Source organism: Loxodonta africana, chromosome 22, assembly GCF_030014295.1.
Source record: "Loxodonta africana isolate mLoxAfr1 chromosome 22, mLoxAfr1.hap2, whole genome shotgun sequence".
NCBI lineage: Eukaryota > Metazoa > Chordata > Mammalia > Proboscidea > Elephantidae > Loxodonta > Loxodonta africana.
In genome coordinates, this window is record NC_087363.1 from 48,205,564 (window position 1) to 48,226,482 (window position 20,919).

General features: G+C 40.9%; 1 protein-coding gene across 7 annotated transcripts in view; it reads right to left on the minus strand.

Annotated features, from left to right (window-relative positions):
• The window catches only part of ITPR1 (inositol 1,4,5-trisphosphate receptor type 1), a 385,201-nt gene that overhangs the window by 155,920 nt on the left and 208,362 nt on the right, over positions 1–20,919 (minus strand). For all 7 annotated transcript variants that reach the window (XM_064274996.1, XM_064274992.1, XM_064274993.1 and 4 more), the window contains 7 exons: positions 20,198–20,323; positions 16,794–16,994; positions 14,464–14,715; positions 12,246–12,371; positions 9,890–10,018; positions 5,480–5,600; positions 3,111–3,295 (listed from right to left, as the gene is read on the minus strand). In XM_064274996.1, coding sequence (XP_064131066.1) covers positions 3,111–3,295; positions 5,480–5,600; positions 9,890–10,018; positions 12,246–12,371; positions 14,464–14,715; positions 16,794–16,994; positions 20,198–20,323 — 1,140 coding nt within the window. The remainder of the gene's footprint in view (positions 1–3,110; positions 3,296–5,479; positions 5,601–9,889; positions 10,019–12,245; positions 12,372–14,463; positions 14,716–16,793; positions 16,995–20,197; positions 20,324–20,919) is intronic.

The following is a 20,919-nucleotide window of genomic DNA, read 5'->3' on the forward strand; positions in this document are numbered from 1 at the left end:
TCCTCTTCAGTTGTTACTGGTCCTACCTCTCGCAGATCTTTATTTGTCAGCAGCATCTGCATTGGGTAGAAGTCGTTCTTCAACATCACAATAGCATATGTCACAAAATCCTGCATCTTTTGCAAGATTTGAACTTGACATTGCAATTGATTTGCATTGTATTGCCAAATGTATAACATTCAGCAATCTGAGGGGGGCCAACAGACAGAGATGGCAAAGCGATGGGCAGGGAAAGATGCTAGTGTTAAGAGAGGCGGTGTCCGCATGGGGATTAATTAAATAAGTGGCCGGTTTGTGAGTGAATGTGCTTACATCATGACAACTGCTGCACTCCTAGGCAATCTTCTAACTACAGGGACTCAGACAATAAATAATTGGATAACGAAGACCCCTGTAAGCCAATGGCCAAGTCTTTGTAACAAGCCTTACCTATCTAAGCATTTTATTTCACTCCTCAAGAATATGTATAACAAATCCAAGAAGAACCCAAGAAACTGGTGCATTTGGCTGCCGTTAATTTTTAATTTAGTTTGAGTAGGCAAGAAAATACTGTGGTCATACAGTTGTGAGTCCACAATATCCCTCCCCTTTCTGAAAGCATAGCGGGGTCAGGAATTGCTCCATTAGGAACCAAGTGACCTTAGTTTAAGAACTGCTTCTGTCACAATAAAGGCCAAAATTCATAACTTGACCTGCAAAACCTGCAAAGCCTGCCACCCTACCTCCCCACCCCCACCCACCAGCTCCAGGGGCTCCAGCCACACTAACCTTTTGAATTTGCTATATCCTCTCCTGTAACATGGTCTTTCCACATGCTACTTCCTCCCTCCCATTCTTTTCTTTGTTGTTGTTAGCTGTCATCCAGTTGGCCCCAGACTCATGGCGAACCCAAGCACAATGGGATGGGACCACTGCGATCCATAGGGATTTCACTGGCTGGTTTTTCTGTCTTATTCTGCAAGCTCCACTGAAATTTGTTCGGCATCACAGCAACATACAAGCCTCCACTGACAGACCATGCAAAGGCTGGAAATTGAACCCAGGTCTCTTGCATGGAAGGCACGAATTTTACCACTGAACCACCACTGCCTTTCTTTTCTTTAAGTAAGTTGGTATTGTTCCTTCTGGAGCCCTGATGGCACGGTGGTTAAGGGTTTGGCTGCTAACCAAAAAGTTGGTAGTTCGAATCCAGCAGCCACTCCTTGGAAACCTTATGAGGTGGTTCTACTCTCTCCTCTAGGGTCACTACGAGTTGGAATCAACTCGATGGCAACGTTTTTTTTTTTTTTTATTGTTCCTTCTAATCATGGTTCAAATGTCAGTTCCTCAGCAGGGTCCTCCTTGGCCACCCCCCCAACTCCAGATAACAAGAGGTCCCTCATCAGAGTATCACGCAGCACTTCGCTCTTCTCCTCTTCAGCATTTGTCCCTCTCATCTGTGTGATCCACTGATTAATATCTGCCTCCCCTCCAAGACCTGAGTCTCCATGAAGCCAGAGAACGTTTCTGTTTCTGCTCACCACTGTATCCCCACTGCCTAGCACACGGCTAAGGGGTGCATCGATGAACTCATTTATCTTTATTAAGCTATGCAACCTCACAGAGGCTTAGTTACTGTAAAAAAAAAAAAAAATTTTATACTATATCTAATGATAATTATAATAGTCATAGCAGTAACAATGATAAGAATAATAATTTTAACAGCAGCCCCCATTTACTGAGTGCTTGCTACATACCAGGCACTGATCTATGTTATGTGCATTGTATTTTCCACAGATGGCCACCACAGTAGACCCTATCTCTCATGTTCTTCCTACACTGTGACACTGACATTCCTCCCCTTGAAGAGTAGTCTCTGTCCCCTCCCCTTGAACCTGAGTGGCCCTTCGTGACTGCCTTGACCAACAGAGTATGACAGAAGATGCTATGTGACTTCTGAAGCTAGGTCATAAAAGGCTTTCACTTTGTCTCTATTCAGAGATGCTCATTTTGGGACGCAGCTGCCATGTCTAAGGAAACCCCAACCATGTTAGGAGGTTTCATTCAACTCCAGCTAAGGTCCCAACTGACAACCAGTATCAATTGCCAAACTTGTAAGTGAGTAATGTTTCAAGATGAGTCCAACCCCAGCTACCCTCTGGCTGTCACTACATCAGAGGTTCTGAGCAAGAAACACCTAGCTAAGTCACTCAACCTCCAGAAGGGGAAAAGTACTATAGTAATTGTTCCTGGTTTAAATGATAAAGTTTTAGGGTGATTTGTTACACAGACATAGATTATTGACACATCTCAACTCCCATAATCGTCACATCAACCCCACAAGGTACATGTTACTATTATCTATTTTACAAATTAGAAAACTGAAACAAAGATGAGTTAAGTAACTTCCTCAGGGCTCCTGTTTCTAAGCAGTGGAACCAGGATGTGAACCCAGGCCATCTGGCCCGAGACCACATTCTTCATCACTGCTCTATGCACGTCCTAAAGATCTGTGATTCTCAAACTGTGGTCCAGGTACCATTGCCTGCGAGAGAATAACTTGGGGTGCTTCTTAAGGTGGATGTTAAAGTATTTCACATTCTTCTAACACTTGCTACTCTCCCCTGTACAAAGGGAGAGCAGATCTCCTGGTAGGCACTAAGAAAGAAAGGGTACAATCTAATTAGAACTTAATAACACTTGATTCTCACTTGGCTCATTCTGATAGAAAACTCTTCTTTCCAGCATCATTACACTTGCTTACCTTCTGATTTAGGAGGCTAAATTCCCTAGGGTGATGGGGACAAATGGAGTCTTATGCCCTTATTCTAAGTAACCTCTTGTAATCCTTAAATACTTCCTTCTAATAAAAGCAGATTCTCCATTCTCACAAAGAAATCTATAAATCTATGAATAACCTTTAAAGACCATGACTTTGTCAGGAGACTTTCTCTTCCTAAGCAGCTCCACACTCCTGGGCGTATATACACTATTACTTTTGACTATCCACTCACCACACTAACATCTCCCTATGGCCAGTCTTGGATTTCCTCCAAATCAAAGAAGCATTGCTGTGTCTGGGAACCACTTGCAGCCAGGTAAATACCACTTCTCGCACCACCAGGTATTACCTGCAATCTCTCAATGATGTTCCGGTAGTCTCTGGAAGCAGCCAGGACAGAGTCTCTGCGAGCAGCGTTGCGGACTGACAGCCGCCAGTTCATGGCTGTTTTCTGCACAATGTTGTGTGACTTCAGAAAGAGATTGTTGACTTGGCTGTCCAAGTCTACAGGGATGGCGATGGCCCGGCTCTTAGCTGCACAGAAGAAAGATGGCTCATGAGCTGACAATTTTGGTGAGAGGTGCCTTAGAGACAGACTTGATATGTGATGTTAGCTGCCACTGAGTGGCCCCTGATTCATGGTAGCCCCATGTACGACGGAATCAGATCACTGTGATCCACAGGGTTTTCACTGGCTGATTTTAGGAAGCAGATCACCAGGCCTTTCTTCCTCGTCCATCTTAGTCTGGAAACTCCACTGAAACCTGTTCAGCATCATAGCAACACACAAGTCGTCTCCACTGACAGTGGTGGCTACACATGAGGTACATTGGCCAGTAATCGAACCTGGGTTTCTCACATGGGAGGTGAGAATTCTACCCCTAAACCATCACTGTCCCCTAACAGTTTAATATAAAAAGTAGGACATTCAGAAAAAATACAAATACTATAAAAATAAAAAGCAGGCTACACAGGATCCACTGTCTCAGCTAAAAACTATGGGCCTTGGATATGATTTTTCAAGCTAAACAGCTAAAATACTGGGCAGATGGGTGTGATTTTAGTCAAGAGGAGGTTATGCCCCCAGGGCCATAAGGACAGGTTCCTGGAGCTAAGGGGTTGTGCTGTTTTCACGTACTGCCTTTTCACAAGCATAAGCTCTCCTTGTCTCATCACAGCCCAAACTATTGAAAGCTTTCACCTCCTAATGAGCACTAGACTAGGCAAGACAGCCACTTGCTCAAATTCTAACCAACTACCTTTTGTGGCAAAGGCTTCTACGCTTCCTTTGGCCTTAACAAGCACATCCTTTATGACGGAGGTTCAAAATGGGGACCAAAACCAGTTGCCGCCTAGTTGATTTCAACTCATGCAACCCCACGTGTATCGGGTAGAACTGTGCTCCATATGGTTTTCAATGGCTGATTTTTTGGAAGTAGCTTGCCAGGCCTTTCTTCTGAGGTACCTCTGGGTGCACTCAAATGTCCAACCTTTCGGTTAACAGCTGAGCACGTTAACCACTTGCACTACTCAGGGACTACAATGGGGACAGGAGAGGGTTATCTGGGGTTCCCTGTTAGGGCCCCGATTCTGAGATAGCACGTCACGAACTTGTAGGATGCATGAGTTCAAAAGCTTTATAAAATACTATCCCCAAATACTGTCACATAACTAGTAAAAAGACACCAATACCTACCATCTATGACTAAAGGAAATCGGGCAGGGACTACTGAAATCAGAAAACAAGCCCTAATAAACACAATTCATACTGCCTAGACAGCAACTAAATAGTACTAAGAAGCCCACCTGGCTTGGTTTTCTGGTTACTGTCTAAACCCATTGCCGCCAAGTAGATCCTGGCTTGTGGCGACCCTATAGTACAGAGTAGAACTGCCCCATAGGGTGTCCAAGGCTGTAATCTTTATGGAAGCAGCATGCCCCATCTTTCTCCTGCAGAGCAGCTGGTGGGTTTGAACCACCAACCTTTCAGTTAGCAGCCAAGTGCTTAACTGCTGCACCACCAAGGCTCCTCGGTTACTGTCTACAGAGATCTAAACAGCTACCACAGTCAGTTAATTTTCTTCTCAACTTTAGGCAGGAAGCTTACCCCTTTGCAAACCATTTACAGGCGGAAGAGGCTAAAATGATAAAATTGGATAAAGTCAGGGTGAAGAAGTAGCAATTTCCATAACTTCCTTTCAAAGCTGCCTATGAGACGTGAGACGGGGCACAAGTGGAGTGGAGAACCGCTTACCACTGAGAGACAAGAGCAAGCAGTGCACCATTTCTGAGAAAAGGTATTCACTGGGACATTGACAGGTGCTTTGTAGGGGAAAAACAAGTTTTCATATGGTTAAATACACTTGCTGAATTAAACAAATTAATCTCTTGAATGAGGGACTTCCCAAGGCCTTGAATAAGCTTGCGTGCACTGGGACTTGCCAAGAGTTGCCTAACATTTAACCATGCAATCTTGTTTTTCAAGGCCCTTCTTACTTTGGGACTTACTGGCTCTTATTTTGGGAAATGCTGGCTCAGGAGATAAAAGCCAGGTCTGGGAATCAGAAGACCTCAGCTCCAGTTCTGGCTCTGGCACTTGCTAGCTTCCTGTTTGTGTAACCTAGGAGAGCCGGCATAAGTGCTCAACAAACGTGGCCTTTATTACTGTTAGGCAATTCATTTTCAACATGTTAAGTCCAAACTGAACTGCGACCTTACCTACATCTGAGAGTACCCGGATACAGCTCTCCACGGAGGCCTTCTGGCTTGGCATCAGCCAGTTGCAGTGGTAAACCCTGAACACGCCCTGCAGCAGTTGCACAAAGACCGGCTGACGAGTCTGCAAGAAAGAGAGTCAGAGAGAGAGGCAAGGTAAAAAGAGGGCTTTTCCTTGCAGCTTCCTGAAGCAGGGATCAGAAGCAACGCTGCCCTCCACCACCAGCTAATGCATCTTTTAGCAAGAGTGGGAGGGGCTGCTTGGTTATGAGCTGGATTCCAGAGGCTACCTAGCTAAGGAAGAGACACTTAGAAGCACTGTAAACCTATGCAGAATCTTGACTTCATGTATGTAGGTTTGACCACAAGAAGGAGCAGTGGGGCCAAAGTCTGAAGACAGGGATTCCTGTCCAGCTACCAACTAGCTGTGTGACTTTGGGCAAACAACTTGACCTCTCTGAGCTGTAGCTTCGTCCAATATATAAAATATATGGATCGAAGCAGACCCACCTAAAGGTCTTTCCAGATATATCCTATGAGTAGAATCTATATTTTAATCAACAAAAACGAACTGATAAATGGATCTGGGCTAAAATGCTGTTGACTTCTTCATGGCAATGTTGTCAATGACAGAAAGAAAAGACAGTTCTGATGGTTACTCTTCATAGGTATTCATTTACTATAGATGAGTACTTGAAAGTTAACAACATGGTAGGATTTATTCCTCTCTACGAAGGCATAAATTTGTACTCATTTTGAAGTAAAAGAGTTCAAACTTCCACTTAATCAATTTGATACTGACTTTCTGAATGCCTGTAAAAATTACAATTTTGGTCTCTAAGCCAAAGCTATCTGGATTAGGGTAGCTGTAAGGCAAAGATAACTGTATATGGTGAGCTGCTCCACTGGACTTTAACTTGGCATAGTCCCTCCAAAAGCCAGTGGGAGGCTAATGCAGAAAAAAAAAAAAAAAAAAAAAGCATTGAAAATCTATCTAGAGAGGTTTCTGAGATAGTAGGAAAAAAGACATGTGTTACCAAAAAAAAAAAAAAAACCAGCCCCAAAACAGAATAATAAAAATCAGAACCTACCCTATAAACATTGTTCGGATAACTGTCATCTGTTAAATGTGTGCTATGCGCCAGACACTTGACATATGATCTCACTTGAGCATCAACAACAATTCTATGACACAGGAGTTCCCTCCAGGTCAGAAATGAAACACAAAGGCCCAGCAAGGTTAAAGAAAAAATCTAAAAGAACTTAGAAGTCATAGCAGAGCAGTGAGTTGACTTCAGAGCTCTCTGATGCCAAAAATCCACACTCTTCCCCCTAAGTTCGTCTGGGAACCAGGATCTTATTGCCTTCTTCAGGGAGTACTTTCTGTCCTATACCCCACAGCTGTCCAAGCCAGTAAGCTGCTACTGACAGAGGACAGGAGCACTAGAAGCCTGGGAAGTTTGTCAAGAAACCCTGATATTTACTGAGGAGATGAGTGATAACGCCTAACTGTCACTGAGCCTGGTGGCTGCTCCTTAGCTCCTGAGCTAGCTCCAGGGGCCCAAAGTGAATAGCCATTTAAGGAGAGCACTTTCTAGAGCCAGGCCCAGTGCTAAGTGCTTTAGATAAACCTCACTTAACTCTCACCAAAACCCTATGATATAAGCAATAGTATTACTACTGGCCCTGTTGTCTAGTAAGTGCTAGAATTAGGATGGGGACCCAACAGACTAATATCAGGAAAGAAATGCCCTTTGACTAAATTAATTTGAATTGAACTGATTATCATTGAGCATCTCCTCTGTTGCCATCTAACACTTGGGTAGACAAAAGATGAATAAACTGGCCAGAGTAGTTGTCTCCTAATTATCCCAATCCATGGGTTATCTGCTGGCATCACCTCGCTCAACCTCCTGGGCAAAAGGGGACAGGACTGCCCATCATCTTCTTCCTCAAAGTCTCTCCTTTCTTAGGTCCTAAGGTCCCGCTTCTGAATCTCATCCTTCCTCCATGATAATTTTCATCTTCCTCTGGCCTCTTTTACATTCTGCCCTTATCTGAGCTCTGCACAGGTCAGCCACTTCATTTTCCTGACTAAGACTTCAACTAGCAAATGTTCATCTTTGGTCTCTATCACTCTCCTGAGTCTCATTCATCCACTGATTCATTTATTCCCTCAACAAATTAGCATCTACTAGGCACCAGACACAATGATAGCTTCAAAATATGGCAATATATGAGATAGCTGTGTACACTGTCATTCCTTGCCAGCTTACAGTCTAGCAGGGAATAGCACAAGTTGCCATTTATTAAGCTTCTATTATGTGCTAAAGGAGGCCTGGTGGCACAATAGTTAAGCTCTCTGCTGCTAACTGGAAAGGTCAGTGGTTGGAACCTACCAGCCGCTCCACAGGAGAAAGATGAGGCAGTCTGCTTCTGTAAAGAATATAGCCCTAGAAACCCTATGGGGCAACTTACTCTGTCCTATAGGGTCACTACGAATCGGAATTGACTCAACGGCAAGGGGTTTAGTTTAGGTTCTTATTATGTACTAGGGATTATGCTAGATGTTTCATAAGCATTATCTCTAATTCTCACAATAACACTGCAAGGTTGATATTATCCCTCTTTGACATATAAAAAAAGTAGCTCTGAAGTTGAGTGACCTACCCAGGTTCACAGAGCTGGTATGGGGCACAATGGGGATTTAAGCCCGATTTTGTCTACTTTAAAGCCTCTGAATTTCTTTTCTTCCTTCCTCAATGCCTTATTTCCAACTACCTCCTAGACATTCCATGGGCACCTTAAATGCAAAATGACCAAGCCCAAGTTCTCCATCCTCACCCCTCACAAATGTGGGAGGGAGGAAGTGAGGGAAGGGAGGGAAGGTTACTATCAGTCTCTAGGAAAACATTGTTGCTGTTGCTGGCTGCCTTGCTAAAAATTTCCTCATTCAAGTTTTAGAGTCAGACAGAGCTGGGTTGAAATCATAGTTACACCAGTTAATAGCTGTGACCATAGCTGGGTACGGTAATTAATCTCTCTGAGCTTCAGTTTCCTCAGCTGCAAATGGGGGTAATACATCGACTTCATAGGTTGCTTTAGGCTTATATGATCTGCTTGGCATAGTTACTGGAATATAGCAGTACCTAATAAATAGTAGCAGTAAGTATTATATTGACCATGAATCATTCTACCCTTGGAGAACTTATATTAATTTAGATTATCTACCTGAAATTCAACCGCCCTAGGCCACCTATCAGCCTCAGGACAGTTCCTACCTCTTTCCATGACAAGGATGGTTAGTATTTCTCTTCTGGCCACTGGAGACCAAGACCAGCTTCCATTCTGCAGCCTGTACATATGTGTCTGCAGTAAGACTGCCATAGTAATGAACCCAAAGAAAAATTATTTAAAAAAAAAAAAGTAATTTTTCTGAGTTAAAAAAAGAAAACATCCTCCAGATCCATGGATTCGAGGCTTTGAAACTGTAAGTATACTGAGAATGGTCACGTAGGGCTGCTCCACTAAACAAACTCCCAGAGGCACCATGATACAGACTTCCACATGAATGGCACCTCTGGAGTTACGCAATGTACCAGCCCTGCTGTTGAGGTTAAACAGCTTCTTACTCCGGCCATACACTGCTTCTGATGAACTCTCAGTTAAAAAGATTTGCAGGTGTTTAAAAAAAAAAAAAAAAAGTGTAAACGATATGCTAGCACCTACTTGAAAACTTCACTTTAGGATGGGGAGTGGGGTGCACTAGACTGAAGCAAAAATAATAAAAATGAAAGAACATTTTAAGGAGAAAATTTAAAACTATTAGAAATATATAGGACAGGAAAATGTCCTCGAGTACACTTCTTTATCCAAGGGATCCTGTAAAAGCCATTCTCCACAAGGAGAAAGGTGTCTTGATTAATGATTTGCAGGAGGCTCACCTCCCAAATTAGCTTCAACTCCAACGACTGAAGATCACTGTGAATACCCTGGATCTACATTTTTTTTTTCCTTTTTTTTTACTGTGCTTTAAGTGAAAGTTTACAGTTCAAGTTACTTTCTCATACAAAAACTTATACATACATTGTTGCGTGACCCTAGCTGCTCTCCCTATACTGTGACAACACACTCTACCCGATTTCCTGTGTCCATTCAACCAGCTCCTATCCCTCTCTGCCTTCTCATCTTGCCTCCACACAGGAGCTGCCCATTTAGTCTCATGTATCTACTTGAACGAAGAAGCACACTCTTCACGACTATCATTTTATGTCTTATAGTCCAGTCTAATCTTTGTCTGAAAAGTTGGCTTTGGGAATGGTTTTAGTTTTGGACAGAGAGTCTGGGGGCCATGTCTTCCAGGGCCCCTCCAGTCTCATCTTTTTACTATGGATCTACATTTTTATTTCTTACCTGCAAAGTCGTACTCTGATCTGAGAAGGGAGAGCTGAAGAAGGTAGTAACGATACTCATGACAATTTCGGTCACATACTTCTCCAAAATGGAGTCCGCGTGCTTTCTGTCACTTGTGTTGTTACATGCCTGGAAGATAATTGGATGCTTTAAAGATTACACCAAGACTTGCAAATCAGGTGTAAACTTAAGAAATCCATGATTCTTCCCACTGATTACCCTTACAAATGAAAGGCAAAGTCCTGCAGGTCAATATTTCTCTCCTTAAGAGATAATAAAAATAAACCATGGAAAAAGAAAAACACATCTGCTCAGATATCACAGCCATAGAATCACAAAACACTGAAATTGGTATGGGACCTACAAAGCCATCCTATCTAACTTCCCATCCTTGTGTAACAAGTCTAAAACCCCAAGGGAGGCATGGTAACTACATGTGTTTTAATTTTCCCCTAAAAGTAAACTGCCCTTCTGGTTAAGCCATTCATCTGCTTTAGCCCATGGGTTCCTAATCAATGTAATCAAGCAAGTTAATAATATCACTGAGGTCCTTTGTGCCTGACATTCTACAACCCTACAACACGCTTCCATTCAATAAAAAATTTTATTGATATGCAACATTGTTCAAAATAATCAGCTGTGATTCATAACAGCTACTGTACCAGTTTTGGGTTGAGGAGATATCTTAGATTTCACCTGAACTCTACTTGATTTTGCTGCTTAGAATAAGACTAGCCAGAAGAACAGGTTTAGAGAATACCTTTTTTTAAATCAAGTTTTATTAACAGACTAGCATGTGCTGAGCTTAATACGGGGCAGTTTGAGGACATATTTACAGAAGGAAATTAGTAACTGACTTTACAGTATTTCTGAACAACTTTATGTGAGGGTTGTCAAAGTAAGGCCCAATGGGCCAGCCCAGTGGCTAATTTTATAAATAAAGTTTTATTAGAATATAGCCACGCACACTGGTTTACATATTGTTATGTTGCTTTCAGGCTACAAGGGCAGAGTTGAGTAGTTGAGAGGGAGACCAGATGATCCACAAAGCCAAACACGTGTTTGCTGCCTGGCCTTTTACAGAAAATCGTTGCTGACATCTAATATAAAGAAACAAAGTTGGTCTCCCACTCTAAGGCAAAGGCCCTAGATTTATGGGATTAAAAGGCTGGGAGGAGCTTGACATAAAAATATGTCTATGACAACAACATCTGAGTATTATTAAATACAGAACTCAGAAAGACAATAAGGTCTTGTAGGCTCCTGGTCTCACGCTGGTAATTATAAAGTCAGGCAGAAAATACCACATTCTATGATTCTAAAAAAAAAAAAACAACTCACTGCTATTGAGTTAATTTCGATTCATAGTGACCCTACAGGACACAGTAGAACTGCCCTATAGGGTTTTCAATGGTGCCTGGTGGATTTGAACTGCCGACCTTTTGGTTAGCGGCTGAGCTCTTAACCACTATGCCACCAGAGTTACCAAAGTGGACCTTTTTTTTTTTTTTAACTTTTATTGAGCTTCAAGTGAATGTTTACAAATCAAGTCAGACTGTCACATAAAAGTTTATATACACCTTACTCCATACTTCCACTTGCTCTCCCCCTAATGAGTCAGCCCTTCCAGTCTCTCCTTCCGTGACAATTTTGCCAGCTTCCAACTCTCTCTATCCTCCCATCCCCCCTCCAGACAGGAGACGCCAACACAGTCTCAAGGGCAGAGTGGACCTTTTTAACATCATAATGTTTCTGAAATAGGGATGTCTCTCACAATTATTCTCTGAAGAACCTTGTCACCTGCTCCCATCCAACTCCACCACCATAAAAAAAAAAAAAAAATTTTTTTAAAGTCATATTAAATCTATGGCGTGCCTTGCGAGGTAGTAGCCTCGTGCCTTTGGAATGAATATTAAGCTCAAGCAAAAAATCAAATTAAATATATTGGAGCCCAGCCCAACTGCTAGGCCAGGAAAGTAATAGATGGGAAGTGAAGCGCTTTGTAAAATCCTCAGCATGAGACTATAGGAGATAAATGCTCAAGGGCAGGAAGGTGTCCTTCAAAGACAGGACGTATTATACAGGAAAATAAAGCCTTATCAATTTGATTTAAATATGCCCCAGGTTATCATTCACAAATCAATCCATAAGGGGTGAAGTAAAAACCAGAAACGACCTCTCTTCCCTGAAGCTTCGTAACTAGAATCTATTCTCAGCTAAGAGAAAAGGTAGAAAGCACTGAGAAATGTGAAAGAAATTAAGAGTTCAAATTACACAGCTATTTTCATCCCACCCGCGCATGGATGCCCAGTCACGCGCATATGCTAACGCTGTCTCCTTAGTTCCAGGGCCTTACCCTGCAGATGTCTACAAGGAAATTCTCAAACAGCTTCCACATGTGATTGCTGGTGTAAATCTCCTTCATTTCCACTTCAGTGTCCACATAGCAGTGGTTCAGGAAGTTAATGTATGCGATTTTAACCTGGAAGACAGAAACAGGCTTTTCTGAAAAACCAAGCTGGTATATATATAGGTGGTATTGCTTAGCTGTCTTATGTTAATAGTGAGAAGGACAGATCAGATAACTATTCCATTTTCCCCTGCTATCTCAATTTCTATGTTTTTTTGATGTTCAAAATCAGCAATTATGAAATTCAAAAGTATAAACCTTTGGAATAGAATATTTTCATGATTCCAAGATAGAGAATGAAACACACACACAAAAAAACAGGAACCACAGAGCAGAAGATGGACAAAGTTGACTATGTTAAAATGAAAAAAAATTTCTGTTCATAAAAACACATCATTTAAAGAGTTAAATGGCATTAACTGGCAGAAGATATTTGTAATGCACTTAACCTACAAAGAGCTCTTACAGATTAGTACAAATAAGATGGACACCTCAAAAGAAAAAGGCGAATAATTTGATTCAATATTTTTTTTAAAAGAGGAATATCAAATGTTCAATAAACACATGGAAAAGGGGCTCAATCTCATTTACTAATCAAGGACGTAGAAATTAAAACCACCATGAGATACCACAATGGTCGCTGGGTGGCACAAACAGTTAAGCATGCTAATACTAGCCAAAAGGTTGGCAGTTCAAATACACCCACAGGTACCTTAGAAGAAAGGCCCGGTTATCTGTTTCCGAAAGGTCAAGGCCATGAAAAGCCTACGAATACAAATTATATATATATTTTTCCTTCCTCCCTCCCTTTTTTTTTTTTTTTTTTTTCCTTCACACAAACGGTCGCACTCTAAGTATACTACTCTGCACTGGAACACTATATTTTCTTTCCATATCAGTCCATAAAGAGATTCCACATTCCTCTTTTGTAGCTGCATAAAATTCTATCATACAGATGTACCCTAATTGCCTTCTGTGAATGCTGAATCAATTTATAATAATATAACCAGATCATAACAATAATTCATGATTATTAAATTCAAGCCTTCTGGTTAGCAGCTGAGTGCTTAACCACTGCACCACCAGGGCCCCTTTTGTGCTTTATCGTTTTGATATTTGAACCATGTAAATGTATGAACTTTTCAAAAAACTTCATCTAAAAACATATTATATAAACTGTATTGTAACTGGGAGCTCCTAAAAATCAAACACCTATGCTCATCCAAAGACTTCGCCAAAAGAGTAAAAATACTACCTACAGACTGGGAAAAAGGTTTTTGCTATGACATTTCTGATCAGCACCTGATCTGTAAAATCTACATGATACTGCAAAAACTCAACTACAAAGAGACAATTAACCCAATTAAAAAATGGGCAAAAGATAAGAATAGACACTTCACTAAAGAAGACATTCAGGTACCTAACAGATATATGAGGAAATGTTCACGATCATTAGCCATTAGAGAAACGCAGATCAAAACTACAATGAGATTTCATCTTACCAGGTGCTCAGGGGGAAGGGAGGATCAGGAGTTATTGCTGAAGAGGCAGTGAGTTCCTGTTTGGAGTGTCGTAAAACTTTTGAAGATAGATAGTGGTGATGAAAGCATGACATGATGAGTGTACTTAATGTCACTGAGCTCCACTTTTAAAAATCATTAAAATGGCAAACTTCTTGTTATATATATTTCACCACAATAAATTTTTTTTAAAAAAGAGACCAACAAAAGAAAATTTAACAGGCACTTATTGTGGATTGTGGGATTGTAGATGATTTTTTTTTTAATTAATTATCTGTAGTTTCTAAATTTTCATGTATTATCTTTGAAGAATTTTAAAGAATAAACTTACAGAATAATTCTTCCATTTATATGAACCCACTCTTAGCCTCATTTCTCAGAAGTTCTTTCTGAAAAGCTGGAACAGTTTTCAACTCTTCTTACGGAGAGAAAAGACCAACTTCCCCCACATCCCATTCTCACAAAACTGATGTTCAAGAAAATTTTGTTTCAGCGAACTGAAATCTCGCTACAAAATGAGCTGCAGTTCTCACAACTCTGTTGAGGTCTCATCCTGGCCAGCCACCCTGAAGTTTCCCACCAAGCCCAGGCCCACATACCCGTGGAGAGAGACAAGAAGGGCATACCCCAATTGGGGCCCTCACCTCAGGGATGCAGTCCTCGTGGGTCACCACACGGACAATGTCATCCAGCGGCAACAGGGAGTTGCACTTGATCTCCGTGTACACGTTCTTGCCCTCTGTGCACACGGCCAGGAGCTCCACCAAGTGGATGTGGTACATGAGAGGGCTGTTCTCATCCATGCGGTCCCGCTCTGACCTCATCATCTGGATCAAAGTCTGAAAAGAGGCTCTGTCATTGTAGAATACAAGGACATCCTCTCCTGAGTTGACCAGCTGAAAAAAAGAACAGCTCTTGTTTATGTTACAACCTTGCAGTGGGGGAGAGGGGAGCAGCATAAAAAAGGTAGCAAAAACTATTCGAAGAGAAAGGTGTTGTGTTAGCACTGACCGTCCAGATCTAGCCTCACTTACATTCCTAAACTCATCTAGATTTCATTCATTTATATTACTGAACAACTAGAAATTATTCAGCATCAATTTTAAACCCCAGATATAGAAATACCATAGTGGCCCTAAAAATTATTAGGGGAAGAGAAAGTCTATATATATACAAGCATTCATGTATCAAGTGGAAATATAGATCACAAACTCACACTTGAAAATTATTTCCAAACCTATATAAACAAAAACCAAACCAATTGCTGTCAAGTCGATTCTGGCTTATGGTGACCCCATGTATTACGGAGTAGAACTGTGCTCCATAGGGTTTTCCATGGCTGTAATCTTTACGGAAGCATACTGCCAGCCCTTTCTTCTGTGGCACCACCGGGTGGGTTTGAATCGCTAACCTTTAGGCTAGTAGTCAAGTGCTTAACAGTTTGCACCATTTAAAAATGTTACCACCTTTTGTTTTATGCTTTATGAAGCACCTCGCTTACAATTCTTTCACATACTATCTCATATTTTCGATCATAAATTATCTATTTCTAATAAAAGTCAAGGCATTCCTATATGGAACTTGGCCCCCAGGACTGTGGTTTCTCATGAGTCGATTTAGGAATAAATCAATTTCAGCATTACAGGAAATCCAAAAGATTCAAAAAGGGCTGGCACAGGAGTCAAGATGAATATAGCTGATACTATTTACTTAATAACAACTAATTTTCATGAGCTCTTAATTATGTGCCAAATGCTATGATACATGCTTTAGATGGATTACCTAACCTCACTGTGTCTCAGTTTCCTCTTCTGTAAAAATGGGGACAAATGCAATACCTAACTCACAGAGCTGCCAGGAAGAGCATGGAACGGCCTACAGTATGGTGGCTTTCAGTAAATGTTAGCTATTATTATTATCATTATCTCATTAAATTCGCATGTCAACTCTCTCTGTAATATGCTGTACCTTTGTTTTACAGACATGCACACTGACAGTGAGAGAGGTCAAGTAACACTGCCAAGCCCCCTGGTCCAAAAAATGATCCAGTGACATTTGTATCCCAGGTCAAGTCAACTATCTTAATTATACTACGCTCTCTTGCACTGTGAGTTCCTGGGTGGTGCTAACAGTTAACATGCTTGACTGCTAACCAAAAGGCTGGAGATTCAAGTCTACCCAGAGACACTTTGGAAGAAAGGCCTGGTGATCTACTTCCAAAAAATCAACCACTGAAAAACCTATGGAGCATAGTTCTACTCTGACACACGGGGTCACCATGAATCGGAGTTGACTCGACAGGAACTTTGTTTTTTCATCTTCCACTGGAATTACATATGTAGGCAAGATTATAAAACCAACTGTTAGGTGGATTTACTCAAGACTTCATTTTGTAAAAACTGGAATCAAATTGAGGATATACAGAAGTCAAAATCATGCATGTGGCACAGTGGGCCTTCCTGGTTGGAGACAACACCAATGAGGTGTGACTTCCCCTAAAGAACCAATTTTCACGTGATTCCACTGACCAGTTTCTCCTTGTGGATGATCAAGCAACAATTTTTCTACCTCATTAGTTAGGTGAATAATTAAGGAAAAAATCATATAATCCACGAAAAGGGAGGCTATTCTGACTCACTGGTTTCTATCCACATTTTTATCTCCATTCACTCCATTTTGGTTCACTATTCTTGTTTTCTTTTCCCTCTCAGAAGAGTCCAAACCAAATTTCCTTAAAATAAATAGATGTATGGGTATTGAAAAATCAGACATTTGTTTATATCTAAGTTCACCAACATGAGATCACTCACTCATACTCTCACGCACACACACACACACACACACACTACACAATTACTTTCTGTCCCTTCATGTGGTTTTTAGAGAGGGTCCCAGTTCATACAGTTAAGATAAATTAATTTTAAAATTTCTATGGGTCATCAAATGAAGATATTTAGAAATGTACAGCTGTCACCTCAGCCATGACCATGTCTTGGCACTTTTTAATGAATTTCCCTTCTGCCTTGACAATAGTCTGCAAGAACTTGATGTACTGGACGTTTCGACCGTGGGTCTCAATGCAGTGAACGAAGTGCTGGACGACTCTCTCGTTGATCTCACTGCAAAGCTGGAAATTGTTCATGAAAATGTGCTGCATCGTTACCGCCTCCAGGATCTGGCACAAAAGTGAGGACAAGAGCACAGGGAAGTGGTCAAGCGGAGGCCACAGCAGACAACAAAGTGAGAAAAACAAGAGGCCACTACAAGACAGAGAAGCATTTGAGCTCATTCATACTTCTGTACTATCTTCTTTTTTAGCAAACTTTTTCAATGACATAGAATAAACACACAGAAAAGTAAATGAATCAGGAGCATGCAGCTAAATGGATTATGAAAGGAACTTCAGCACCCCGGCCAAGAAATACAACACCCAAAACCAAACCAGACCCACTGCCGTCGAGTGGATTCCGACTCATAGCAACCCCATAGGACAGAGTAGAACTGCCCAATAGAGTTTTCAAGGAGCGCCTGGCAGATTCGAACTGCTGACCTCTTGGTTAGCAGCCATAGCACTTAACCACTACGCCACCAGGGTTTCCAAGAAATACAACAGGCCTTCTTTATGACCACTCTCCCCTCAGTTTAACTGCTGTTTTGACATCTATGACCATACATGAGTTTTGCCTGTACTTGAACCTCATGCATTTGTTTCTATCTGGCTTCTTTTGTTCAGCATTACATTTGTGAGATTCATCCATGCTGTGCCATGATGTTGGCTCATTGCTAGATATGTAAACGTACATATTCCATTGCATGAATACACCACAAGGGATTTATCTGTTCTACTGTTACTGGGCATCTGGTGGTAATATCCAGTTTTAATAAGTAGTGACACTATTTGTGTTACAAATATTTCAAATAACTGTGCTCTGAACACTCATGTACATGTCTTCTGGTAAAGTTAATGCACATATTTCTGCAAAATTGCTGGGTCACAGGGTATGAATATGTTTGGCTTTAGGTAACTTTGCCAAAAAGCTTTTGAAAGATGTTAATAATTTATGTTCTACATTACAGCTGTTTCATATCCTTGTCAATACTTGGAACTGTCCATCTTTTTAATTTTAGTCATATGTTATTGTGGTTTTAATTTGCATTTGACAGATGACTAATGTCATATTTATTGGCTGTTCTAGACTGAATTATATCCCCCCAAAATGTTTCAGCTTGGCTAGGCTCCCAGTACTGTGACTGTCTTCCGTTTTATGATCTGATGTGACTATCCTACGTGTCGTAAATCCTAACCTCTATAATGTTAATGAGGCAGGATTAGAAGCAGTTATGTTAATAAGGCAGGACTCAATTTACAGGATTTGACTTATCTTGAGGCAATCTCTTGATATAAATGACAGAGATATAAATGACAGAAGCAAGCTGAGAGGAGAGGGACCTCATAACTTCAAGAAAGAAGCTCCAGGAGTGGAGCGTGTTCTTTGGACTTGGGGTCCCATTGCTGAAAAGCTCCTCGACTAGGAGAAGATGGATGACAAGGACCTTCCCCTCAGAACTGACAGAGAGAGAGAAAGCCTTCCCTGGGAACTGGTGCCCTGAATTCGGATTTCTAGCCAACTAGACTGTGAGAGAATAAATTTGTTTGTTAAAGTCATCCACTTGTAACATTTCTGTTACAGCAGCACTAGATGACTAAGGTATTGGCCATTTGGATATCCTCTAAAATGAAGCGTTGGTTCAAGTTTTTGCCAATTTTAGAAAATGGGTTGTCTGTCTTTTTCCTTATTGACTTCTTTGAGTTTGTTATACATTCTGGATGTGAGTTCTTTGTTGCATACATGCATTAAAATGACTTCTCCCACTCTCTGGCTTGCTTTTGGATGCTCTTAATGACATTATCTGACGAACTGAAGTTCTTAACTTTGAAGAAGTCTAAATACCGCTATTTTCCTTTATGAATTTTTACATACTCCCTAAGAAAACTTTGCTTACCTCAAAGTCATGAAGATATTTTTATATAAGCTTCTAAAAGATTTATTTTTTTACTTTCTACCCAGAGTTATTGAGTTTGATGCCTGGTGTGAGGTAGGAGACTTTAACATTTTTATCTTTTACTTTTCCTTTCTCTTTTCATGACAAAAGGGGCATGTTACCATATATCAAAGAGCAAAATTGACAGCAGACACTTTGCTTTGATTTGGGGTATTTCCTACCCACGAAACCAAATATTCACTTTAAAGAAATTCTGACCGAAATTAATCTGCCAGCAGTTTTTCTTTCACCCAAAGTTGCAAAGCCTTTCTTCCTATTTGAAGCAGGTTTACTAAATTTGAATTTGAAAAATTTGTGACCTGATATCCATTGATCTCAGTAAAAGGGGGAGGGCAGGTTTCAATCAATTGTGTTAAGGTTAGCCAATGGTTGACCTTCGGTATTTCTCCCTCCTCTTCTCTTTGTAAGCTTCAACGTACCTAGCTTCTTTGAGTCATTTTTTTTTTCTGGAATCAAAATGGTCTCCCTATATGCATACAGAATAACCGCTCAGAATAAAACTTATGTTCAAATTTTGTTGAGTTTTGATTATTTCTAACACCTACCACCCAGCAGCCCTTTTTCTGGAAACCTCCAGTCCTACTAATAAGTGAGTGTTCGTGTGTGAACGCACATGTACAAGGAAGTCCTTGGCAGTATTGCCTACAAAGCCAAAAGCTACAGATGGCCGAACTGTCCGTTAATGCAACGGTAAAAACAAAACGAGACACCAAGTTGTACCCATTCAATGTAATGCCATGAAGTCATCAAAAGTGAGAATAGAATCTATACCTGACTTGCAAAGACATATGTTGAGAAAAAAAAAACAAGCAAAATATTGTGTAGAGGGTACTACTGTTTTTCTTTAAAAAATGCATATTTATTTAATATATTTTAAAATATATATCACATAAAATAAAATATAATGTAGATATGTTTTATATGGATATAGTATATATTTGTATAAACAGCCAACCGTACGCAAGGATATAGTCTTTAATGAGCAGGCCCTGGGAGGATGTAGCTGGAGAGTGAGCCTTGGCGCTTCTGTATCATTTACATTACATACAATAAGGACTTTTTTAAGGAAAAAATGTAAATATATCTTACCTTATCCCTACACCACCTTTTACTTCCCCTCCCCTTGCCTCCTCTCCCACAAAAAATGGGGAGTATTTTTGTCTTCCTCAGAGTGGACCAAAATGTTCCCCTCTGGAATGAATGTTGCATTATAACAAGTCCCAGAAGCCACAACTAAAGGCAGAACAAGTTGTTTCTCTTTGTTCTTCCCACCCTCTTCTCCCCAGAGATTTTCAGACAGGCCTGAAGTCTTACCCCTGGGTTGAGAAACAGGTTTATGTGTTTGTGTAGCAGGGCTTGATTCTGCTGGTTGCCCGCGCAGAAATTCTGCAGGAATTCATGAGCCAGCCTCATTATCTCCTGCATCTTGGTGTCTTCAGCCTGTGTGAGAGAAGGATGAGAAATGAGTTGAAAACAGGGTTATATGGTAGAGAAAGCACCCGTCTCCAGGCCAGGAGGCTAGGTTCTATCACCTGGGATCTAGGAGGTGTTTACTGAGGGCCTGCCAGGTGTATACTACTGAGGAGCTGCACTGCTGACCCGGAAAAGAATCAAATAACTTGTTCATGCCTCACTGATAAAAATGAATTCTCTCTTTGGCGGAAACAAAAAGATTTTATTCAGGAAAAAGGCAACATAGAAGCTCAGTGTCCCCTAAGCACTGAGCTTCTGTTAAGGGTGGTAGGAAAATGTGGAAAGAGATAATGGTAATGGCTGGACAAACGATAAACGTAACTCATGTCACTAAATTATACATGTGAACAATGTTGAAAAGGTAAACGATCTGTTACATATCTATTTAGCACAATTAAAAAAAGGCAATACAGATACTACGAAAAAAGAGTGAGAGCCAATAGTACCACCCATCTCATATGAATGTCTTGAGGATTAAATGAGCTGATTGCTGTGTGCTGTCAAGTTGATTCCTACTCGTAGCAACCCCATGTGAGGCAACAGAACTGCCCCGTAGGGTTCCC